The following is a 10,911-nucleotide window of genomic DNA, read 5'->3' as shown; positions in this document are numbered from 1 at the left end:
AGGGCGCACCTGGAGCTGCAGGTAGGGGAGGGGGCGGGGCCAGGCTGGGACTACACACCAGGGGGCGGGCCAGGCTGGGACTACACACCAGGGGCGGGGCCAGGCTGGGACTACACCAGGGGGCGGGGCCAGGCTGGGACTTCACACCAGGGGGCGGGGGCCAGGCTGGGACTACACCAGGGGGCGGGGCCAGGCTGGGACTTCACACCAGGGGGCGGGCCAGGCTGGGACTACACACCAGGGGGCGGGGCCAGGCTGGGGACTACACCAGGGGGCGGGGCCAGGCTGGGACTACACACCAGGGGGCGGGGCCAGGCTGGGACTACACCAGGGGGCGGGGCCAGGCTGGGACTACACCAGGGGGCGGGGCCAGGCTGACAGCACAGTGTGTGTGTGTGCAGGAGCGTGTTCGAGAGCAAGGGGAGGAGTTTGTGACATCACTGAGCTGGCTGACAGAGAAGCTCCTCCCCTTGCTGGACGACCTCAGTGTTACCATGGAAACCAGGTAACGTGACCTCTGACCCCCACAGGTCATGTGATGCATCAGAGCTCCTCCACAGGTGTGTGTGTGTGTGTGTGTCAGGACCCGTCACGACGTTGCCAACTCGTCATCTGACGTTACCATGGTAACCAAGACAAGTCGCCTCGCACAGAGTGTTGGTGTGGAACGAGACGCTGCGTGGAGGTACACACACACACACACACACACACATTATACACACACACACACACACACTCAGATTCACGGGAGGAGAACTTGTCCGTGTGTGTTTAATGTGTGTGTGTGTGTGTGTTTGTTTAATGTGTGTGTGTGTGTTTAATGTGTGTGTGTGTGTGTGTGTGTGTGTGTCAGCGGTTCCGGCTGAGGACCCTGAGGGAGACGTCCCCAATCAGACGAGGACAGACGAAGACAAGTGAGCCAGCAGCAGGCCTGGAGGACACACTGGAGACGGCAGATACTGTCCCTGAGACAGTCCCTGCACTGACGCCTCCTGTCCCCGCCGGGACGTCTCTAGTCCCCCTGTCCCGCCGGGACGTCTCTAGTCCCCCTGTCCCCTCCAGGACGTCTCTAGTCCCCCTGTCCCCACCGGGACATCTCTAGTCCCCCTGTCAGACGTCAAGACAGTCTGACTGCTTTTGTTTTTAAATCACTTTATTCCTTCACGTTTTTCATTTCAAATAAAGATTTAATCAAATTAAGTGTCCAGGACGTCTCCAGGTAGTGTCCAGGACGTGTCCAGGACGTCTCCAGGAAGTGTCCAGGACGTGTCCAGGACGTCTCCAGGAAGTGTCCAGGTAGTGTCCAGGAAGTGTCCAGGTAGTGTCCAGGACGTCTCCAGGAAGTGTCCAGGACGTCTCCAGGAAGTGTCCAGGACGTCTCCAGGAAGTCTCCAGGTAGTGTCCAGGACGTCTCCAGGACATTTCCAGGAAGGCTGCAGGGGATTTCCAAGACATTTCAGAACCTTTCCAGGAAGTCTCCAGGACATTTCCAGGATGTCTCCTCCTAGTTTCCAGGTTTTCCAGGTCAGGGTTGCTCTGACAGTTTTATTGTGAAATTAAACCAATAAATTAACTTTAATTCATCTGAAAGTTTTTAAACCACAAAGAAGAAAATCTTTATTTATTTATTTACTGAAGAACAAAGTCACTGTGGACCTGCAACTAACCAGACTAACTAACCAGACTAGCTAACCAGACCAACTAACCAGACTAACTAACCAGACTAGCTAACCAGACCAACTAACCAGACTAACCTGGACTAACTAACCTGGACTAACTAACCAGACTAGCTAACCAGACTAGCTAACCAGACTAGCTAACCAGACTAGCTAACCAGACCAACTAACCAGACTAACTAACCAGACCAACTAACCAGACTAACCTGGACTAACTAACCAACCCAGATTAACTAACCCAGACTACCTAAACTAGAGTTAGTTCACTTCTTCTTCTTCTTGCTCTTCTTTCCTCCGTCCGTCTGCTGAGAGCTGCCGTCTCCTCCTCCACCTCCTCCTCCACCTCCACCTCCTCCTCCTCCTCCACCCTTCTGAGTCCGAGTCTTCAGCTTCGGGATCATTTCTGCTACGTACAGCATCACGTCCTTACCTACACACACACACACACACACACACACACACACACACACACACACATTAAACACACACACACACACACACACACACACACACTAAACACACACACACACACACTAAACACACACACACACACACACACACAACACACACACACACACACACACACACACACACACACACACACACACACACACTTTAAACACACACACACACACACACACATTAAACACACACACACACACACATTAAACACACACACACACACACACACACACACACACACACACACACACACACACACACACACACACACACACACACACACACACACACTCAGACTCACCGGGAGGAGAACTTGTCGAGACACAAGGTTCCGTCCGTCTGTCTCATCTGGACTCGGACTCGTCCTCTGAACTGGACGTCTCTGTTCCACTCTCTGGGGTGGAGCTTGTTCTGGAACACACCGCCAGTGAGAGAGTGTGTGTGTGTGTGTGTGTGTGTGTGTGTGTGTGTGTGTGTGTGTGTGTGTGTGTGTGTGTGTGTGTGTGTGTGTGTGTGTGTGTACCTCCACATAGACGTTCATCCCCGTTGCCGTCAGGACGTCTCTGATCTCTGCACACGACGGGTTCTCTACCGCCTGCACACACACACACACACACACACACACACACACACACACACACACACACACACACACACACACACACACACACACACACACACACACACACACACACCCATTACCCGATGAGGCAGTCACTCCGTCACCAGTCGCCCTGCTCCGTCACCAGTCCCTCTACTCCGTCACCAGTTGCCCTACTCCGTCACCAGTCCCTCTACTCCGTCACCAGTCCCTCTACTACGTCACCAGTCGCCCTACTACTTCACCAGTCGCCCTACTCCGTCACCAGTCCCTCTACTCCGTCACCAGTCCCTCTACTCCGTCACCAGTCACCCTACTCCGTCACCAGTCCCTCTACTCCGTCACCAGTCTCCCTACTACGTCACCAGTCGCCCTACTCCGTCACCAGTCGCCCTACTCCGTCACCAGTCCCTCTACTCCGTCACCAGTTGCCCTACTCCGTCACCAGTCCCTCTACTACGTCACCCAGTCGCCCTACTACTTCACCAGTCGCCCTACTCCGTCACCAGTCGCCCTACTACGTCACCAGTCGCCCTACTACTTCACCAGTCGCCCTACTCCGTCACCAGTCGCCCTACTACGTCACCAGTCGCCCTACTACGTCACCAGTCGCCCTGACTGGCTGACAGAAGGTGTCGGTTCCGGCACACGGATGACGTCACCTTCTGCGACGGGATGCGACGTCCTTCCGCGAGCGTCTTCTTGCTGTTGATGTAAACTGGATAGACGCAGACGAACCTGCAACACAAAAGGCGGACGTTCTCCACTTTCACACGGTTCTTCTGACTGTTTCGCGTCTTTGTCACGTGACGCTTCTGCTCGCTCGCCTTCACGTGTGACTTCCAGACTGAAGCAGGTTCGACTCTCACACGTCACGTTAACGTCCAAACCAGACGTCACGTGCAGAATGAACGTGACGTCTGAGGCTGGACTCGGATCCTGGTCCGACAAGCAAACAGATGTTTGGTCTTCACGTCTTTAAGTGACGTGACGTTTCCAGAGCGCAGCTGGACGGAAGCTCGCTGGGAACAAACACGTTGTTTTCAGTCGGAAATGTTATTTTCTACATTATAACTGAGCCGAATTAACCAGGTGCCCGACGCAGAGCCGGACGCGTGTGAACTAACCGCTGGAAGGCCGCCTGGTTGAAAAACACACTAAAAATGGACCAAATCAGACGGTTTGCTGGTGCTGAGCCCTTTAGCTAGGCTAGGCTAGGCTAGGCTAACGGCTCAGCCGGACTCACCGCTCCTTGTCGGCGGGGTTGTGGGTCAGGTGAGCCATGGCGGAGCCCCGCACGGAGCCCCGGACACCGTCTGAGCAGGACCAGGTCCTCGACTTGAACCTGGACCGGGACCGAGCCGCACCGCAAGACCACGAGCTGCTGCGACCGGCTGCTGGACTCCCGTGTGAGGAAACGCGCCGCCACGCGGCCACTTCAGCCGGGAGGAGCGCTCGATTCGCCGCACCGGGTGACCCGTGGCTTCCAGCAGTCCGGGGTCAAGTACAGGTCCAGCTAGAACCTTTAGAACATCGTGAAAACGTTCGATACGTTTTGTCCGTTTCAGAAAGTCAAACTCCAAATGATCAAAGCTCCTGGTTTAGTTCTTCATCTCGTCACGAGGAAAACCGCCAATCCAGTGGCAATGAGGACGTGACGTCACATGAAGGAAAACTGGACCTTTAATCACCTATAAACCATAATCATCTATAAACAATCATCTATAACATAATCATCTATAACATAATCATCTATAAACAATCATCTACAAACATAATCATCCATAACCATAATCATCTATAAACATAATCATCGATAAACAATCATCTACAAACATAATCATCCATAACCATAATCATCTATAACCATAATCATCTATAACCATAATCATCTATAACCATAATCATCTATAAACAATCATCTACAAACATAATCATCCATAACCATAATCATCTATAAACATAATCATCGATAAACAATCATCTATAACCATAATCATCTATAAACATAATCATCGATAAACAATCATCGATAAACAATCATCTATAAACAATCATCTACAACCATAATCATCTATAAACATAATCATCTATAAACAATCATCTATAAACAATCATCTACAACCATAATCATCTATAACCATAATCATCTATAACCATAATCATCTATAACATAATCATCGATAAACAATCATCTATAACCATAATCATCTACAAACATAATCATCGATAAACAATCATCTATAAACAATCATCTACAACCATAATCATCATTGTTTAATAGATAGCCTTGGATCTTCCAGTGTCGGGACTCGATATCGTAGTTTGACTTTCTGAAATCAATGACAAAGAAACTTGAACATTTTCACGATATTCTCATTTTTACCTATAATCACAGAAACGTAAACATTTGTCGTCTGTGGGGAATATTTGTTGGTTTATATGTACGTATGTATGTATTTTACCAACTTTTCACAATAACTGCTCGCCAGAATTCCGCGAGTTTGTCATCATCCCAGGATCCATCGGTTCCATTTCGGGACTTTAACGGCAAACCGTTTCCCAATCCATCCCAAAACCCCGGGGGGGGGGGGGGGGGGGGTCAGCACCTGTTGCCATGGAGACGCTCAGCGTCTTAGTGATGGAGCAACCGGCCAGTGAGCGAAGGGCTATCCAGCTAGCCATGGCAACTGGCTGTGCGCTACCGAGCATAGCTCTAGTTTTTCTACCGAGTATAGCTCTATTTATCTACCGAGTGTCGCTCTAGTTTATCTACCGAGTGTAGCTCTAGTTTATCTACCGACTGCAGCGCTAGTTTATCTACCGAGTGTAGCTCTAGTTTATCTACCGAGTGTAGCATAGTCTATCTACCGAGTGGAGCTCTATTTATCTACCGACTGTAGCGCTAATTTATCTACCGAGTGTAGCTCTAGATTATCTACCCAGTGTAGCTCTAGTTTATCTACCGAGCGTAGCTCTACTTTATCTACCGAGCGTACCTCTATTTATCTACCGAGCGTAGGTCTAGTTTATCTATCAAGCGCAGCTATTGTTTATCTACCGAGTGTAGCTCTAGATTATCTACCCAGTGTAGCTCTAGTTTATCTACCGAGCGTAGCTCTACTTTATCTACCGAGCGTACCTCTATTTATCTACCGAGCGTAGGTCTAGTTTATCTATCAAGCGCAGCTATTGTTTATCTACCGAGTGTAGCTCTAGATTATCTACCCAGTGTAGCTCTAGTTTATCTACCGAGCGTAGCTCTACTTTATCTACCGAGCGTACCTCTATTTATCTACCGAGCGTAGGTCTAGTTTATCTATCAAGCGCAGCTATTGTTTATCTACCGAGTGCAGCTCTAATTTATCTACCGAGTGTAGCTCTAGCTTTATAACGCGTTCACACAGTGTTTTGATGTTGTTCACAGACAACAGTTTTATGAAGTGAAGTTCCCGCCCTGGCCGCACAGCGTCGCTGCTGGGCGGAGCATGCGCACTGCAGAAGTGCCCGGATGTTGTTGCAGCTAGCTCCTTTAGCCCGTCGCCCGCCGCCGCGCCGCTCCGCCGCTTCGGGGACTTTCGACCGAATCACCGCCCCCGGCTGAGATCCAGCGGTCTTTGACGGTGGTAACTCACCATCGGCGCTTTAACATGATAGAAGTCGACTGACGGACTCGTTGTTTTGAGGTCTTATCGTAGATTTTCGGACCGGTTTGGCGCGACTGGATCGGCGAGCTAACGGCTAACGAGGCTAGCGCTGCCCCTCATCCGCACGCACAGGCCGGTGCTAACCCGCAGCTAGCATGGAGGACAAGTCCTTCACCAAAGAGCTGGACCAGTGGATCGAGCAGCTCAACGAGTGCAAGCAGCTGACGGAGAACCAAGTCAGGACGCTCTGCGAGAAGGTGAGCGGCCTCCGCCTCCCCCACAGCGGCGGCCCGGGGCTCCGGAGCTTCGCGGCTCGGGCGCCGCGGCTCCGGCTAATTCCTGGTTCACGCGACGACAGGACGGAGGCACTGAAGTTGGCCTCCGCTTCGTCACCCCAGGAAGCACGTCGAGCTATTTATGTAATTATAAAACTAGATTTACTGCAGGAAAGCTGCTTCTGACTCGCAGCAGAAGAAACGGAAGCATCCAGACTGAAATTTCCAGAGTATTGGGTGAGATACGAGGACGTGATTGAAGACAGAGAGATGTATTCACTGGATACCTGTAATTGTAGTTTTATCGGATTTCTAATGTGTGGAGTTTTCAGTTGTGTTTGACTCTCACTGGATGAAATAGTCTCTTTGAGGACAAAGCAGAGTAGATGGACACGTGAACGAGTTTAATCTGATTCGGTTTACTTTGTAACAGTTATCCATTTCAACTCGCTCAAGTGACGAACCGGAGGCCAACTTCGGCGCCCCAATTCCGCCCCGTTTTCACGCCGATCCTCGAGCTCCTTCCCCCGCATCCGTCCCGGGCCTCTGACTCCCGGTGCCTTCCAGCACTTCACCCCGCCCTCTCCTCCAACCCCCCGGCTCCGCTCCGCTCGCTCGCTTCTCCTCCTCCCCGGGCGGCCCGCGGTGTTTCCCGGCTACGACCCGTGAGACCGCCTCTTCCTCTGCGGGTCGTCCGGGAAGTAGACGCAGCCGGAGACCTGATGTTCGTCGTCTCATTCCGGAGTGTGGTTCTCCTCCTTGTTTCTCCTCCTCGGTTCCCATTCTCGGTTCTCCTCCTCCTTGTTTCTCCTCCTCGGTTCTCCAGCTCCTATGTTCTCCTCGATTCTCCTCCTATGTTCTCCGCCTCGGTTCTCCTCCTCGATTATCCTCCTCCTCGATTCTCCTCCTATGTTCTCCTCCTCGATTCTCCTCCTATGTTCTCCTCCTCCTATGTTCTCCTCTCTATAAATACTCCGGATAGTTCTGCGCTTTGTGAACAGAACTGATGTGGACTTCAGGAACCAGAACCCCGGCAGAACTTCCCCGTGAAAAGAAAATATTAGAACTTTGTCACGTGAACGTTTTGGTAGAACTGAAGGAACCTGGTGAACAAACTAACCTGTGAAGGTTCCCTGTGGAACCCCACACATTTATACGTTCTCCTTTGTTCTGCTGACTTTGATGTGAATCCTATTGATGTGTGTGTGTGTGTGTGTGTGTGTGTGTGTGTGTGTGTGTGTGTGTGTGTGTGTGTGTGTGTGTGTGTGTGTGTGCAGGCAAAGGAGATTCTAACCAAGGAGTCCAACGTCCAGGAGGTGAGTCCCCCATCTAGTCGTTGCCATGGAGATGACAGGTTGAGTTCTTGAGCAGCTCTGATCTTCTGGTTTCCACGGTAACGACTCCGTTTGTAAGGACGATCACTATCGCGTGGCGAGCTAACGGCTAACGACGCAGCAAAGCTGTTTCTGCCATTCCTGGAAGTCGCCCTTGTTAGGGTTAGGGTTACGCAGCGTTCGGACCGGCGGCCGGCGCTGTTTTGTTTTTTTATTGTTGTTGTTGTTGTTTGGGTCTCCGTACAGACCTTGTCTTCAGGCCTCCAGTGAGTCTGGTCCAGCTCTGAGGGACACCGGAGAACCGGAGAACCGGCGCAGCTTCCAGAAAGAGCGCCAACGTTAGCTGTAATGTGGTGTTAGCTCTAGCGTGGTGTTAGCTCTACCTCCGGCGTGGCACTAGCTCCAGTGTGGCGTTAGCTCTAGCGTGGCGTTAGTTCCAGCGTGGCGTTAGCTCCAGCGTGGCGTTAGCTCCAGCGTGGCGTTAGCTCTAGCGTGGCGTTAGTTCCAGCGTGGCGTTAGTTCCAGCGTGGCGTTAGTTCCAGCGTGGCGTTAGCTCCAGCGTGGCGTTAGCTCCAGCGTGGCGTTAGCTCCAGCGTGGCGTTAGTTCCAGCGTGGCGTTAGCTCCAGCGTGCCGTTAGCTCCAGCGTGGCGTTAGCCCCAGCGTGGCGTTAGCCCCAGCGTGGCGTTAGTTCCAGCGTGGCGTTAGCTCCAGCGTGGCGTTAGTTCCAGCGTGGCGTTAGCTCCAGCGTGGCGTTAGCTCCAGCGTGGCGTTAGCTCCAGCGTGGCGTTAGCTCCAGCGTGGCGTTAGCTCCAGCGTGGCGTTAGCTCCAGCGTGGCGTTAGTTCCAGCGTGGCGTTAGCTCCAGCGTGGCGTTAGTTCCAGCGTGGCGTTAGCTCCAGCGTGGCGTTAGCTCCAGCGTGGCGTTAGTTCCAGCGTGGCGTTAGCTCCAGCGTGGCGTTAGTTCCAGCGTGGCGTTAGCTCCAGCGTGGCGTTAGCTCCAGCGTGGCGTTAGTTCCAGCGTGGCGTTAGCTCCAGCGTGGCGTTAGTTCCAGCGTGGCGTTAGCTCCAGCGTGGCGTTAGCTCCAGCGTGGCGTTAGCTCCAGCGTGGCGTTAGCTCCAGCGTGGCGTTAGCTCCAGCGTGGCGTTAGCTCCAGCGTGGCGTTAGCTCCAGCGTGGCGTAAGCTCCAGCGTGGCGTAAGCTCCAGCGTGGCCTTAGCTCCAGCGTGGCCTTAGCTCCAGCGTGGCGTTAGCTCCAGCGTGGCGTTAGCTCCAGCGTGGCGTTAGCTCTAGCGTGGCCTTAGCTCCAGCGTGGCGTTCACAAAAGTTTCGCTTCCTCTTGACGACGAGGTCAGTTTCCACGGAAACGGCGAAATGTGAGCGGAATGTTTGGTGGGGGCGCTCCGATTGGTCGATCTCTATAAACACGTGATGTCATCGCTGGAGCTCCTCCTCTGCAGCTTCTCAAAAAGTGTTTCCATGACGACGCCGTTCAGCGAAACCGACGGGCAACGAGACTCACGTTTTCACTGGGAATGGTTGCCGTGGTAACGGGCCCCGAGCCCCCTCTGGTGTGTGACCCTGTGGCCCCGCCCCCTCAGGTGCGATGCCCGGTGACGGTGTGCGGCGACGTCCACGGTCAGTTCCACGACCTGATGGAGCTTTTCAAGATCGGAGGGAAGTCGCCCGACACCAACTACCTGTTCATGGGGGACTACGTGGACCGGGGGTACTACTCTGTGGAGACCGTCACCCTGCTGGTCACCCTCAAGGTACCACAGTAGAGCATCTTCCTCCTCTAGGCCACAGTAGAGCATCTTCCTCCTCTAGGCCAGTTTAGAGCATCTTCCTCCTCTAGGCCACATTATAGAGCATCTTCCTCCTCTAGGCCACAGTAGAGCATCTTCCTCCTCTAGGCCACAGTAGAGCATCTTCCTCCTCTAGGCCAGTTTAGAGCATCTTCCTCCTCTAGGCCAGTTTAGAGCATCTTCCTCCTCTAGGCCAGTTTAGAGCATCTTCCTCCTCTAGGCCAGTTTAGAGCATCTTCCTCCTCTAGGCCACATTATAGAGCATCTTCCTCCTCTAGGCCACATTATAGAGCATCTTCCTCCTCTTTAACACCAGATTATAGAGCATCTTCCTCCTCTACTCCACAGTAGAGCATCTTCCTCCTCTAGGCCAGTTTAGAGCATCTTCCTCCTCTAGGCCAGTTTAGAGCATCTTCCTCCTCTAGGCCAGTTTAGAGCATCTTCCTCCTCTAGGCCAGTTTAGAGCATCTTCCTCCTCTAGGCCACAGTAGAGCATCTTCCTCCTCTAGTCCACATTATAGAGCATCTTCCTCCTCTAGGCCACATTATAGAGCATCTTCCTCCTCTTTAACACCAGATTATAGAGCATCTTCCTCCTCTACTCCACAGTAGAGCATCTTCCTCCTCTAGGCCAGTTTAGAGCATCTTCCTCCTCTAGGCCACAGTAGAGCATCTTCCTCCTCTAGGCCAGTTTAGAGCATCTTCCTCCTCTAGGCCAGTTTAGAGCATCTTCCTCCTCTAGGCCAGTTTAGAGCATCTTCCTCCTCTAGGCCACATTATAGAGCATCTTCCTCCTCTAGGCCACATTATAGAGCATCTTCCTCCTCTTTAACACCAGATTATAGAGCATCTTCCTCCTCTACTCCACAGTAGAGCATCTTCCTCCTCTAGGCCAGTTTAGAGCATCTTCCTCCTCTAGGCCAGTTTAGAGCATCTTCCTCCTCTAGGCCAGTTTAGAGCATCTTCCTCCTCTAGGCCAGTTTAGAGCATCTTCCTCCTCTAGGCCACAGTAGAGCATCTTCCTCCTCTAGTCCACATTATAGAGCATCTTCCTCCTCTAGGCCACATTATAGAGCATCTTCCTCCTCTTTAACACCAGATTATAGAGCAT

General features: G+C 52.3%; 2 protein-coding genes across 2 annotated transcripts in view; one reads left to right on the top strand and one right to left on the bottom strand.

Annotated features, from left to right (window-relative positions):
- Positions 1-1,130: 1,130 nt before the first annotated feature.
- Positions 1,131-4,344, bottom strand: srp19 (signal recognition particle 19). The gene is given in 6 exon segments (XM_080521939.1): positions 1,131-2,106; positions 2,440-2,446; positions 2,448-2,549; positions 2,662-2,733; positions 3,402-3,477; positions 3,986-4,344. Coding segments are annotated over 6 exon segments (462 nt in total). The 5' UTR covers positions 4,024-4,344; the 3' UTR covers positions 1,131-1,939.
- A 1,803-nt stretch (positions 4,345-6,147) lies between these two features.
- Positions 6,148-10,911, top strand: part of LOC308148482 (serine/threonine-protein phosphatase 2A catalytic subunit beta isoform) — an 8,783-nt gene continuing 4,019 nt past the window's right edge. Inside the window, exons 1-3 of the mRNA XM_080521948.1 lie at positions 6,148-6,643; positions 7,939-7,977; positions 9,594-9,764. Of these exons, the coding sequence (XP_080378074.1) occupies positions 6,542-6,643; positions 7,939-7,977; positions 9,594-9,764 (312 nt within the window). The 5' untranslated portion in view covers positions 6,148-6,541. The remainder of the gene's footprint in view (positions 6,644-7,938; positions 7,978-9,593; positions 9,765-10,911) is intronic.

Source organism: Blennius ocellaris (assembly GCF_963422515.1).
Source record: "Blennius ocellaris genome assembly, contig: SCAFFOLD_214, whole genome shotgun sequence".
Lineage (NCBI taxonomy): Eukaryota > Metazoa > Chordata > Actinopteri > Blenniiformes > Blenniidae > Blennius > Blennius ocellaris.
Note: the sequence above shows the minus strand (reverse complement) of the source record. Positions and strands in the feature narration are given on the sequence as shown.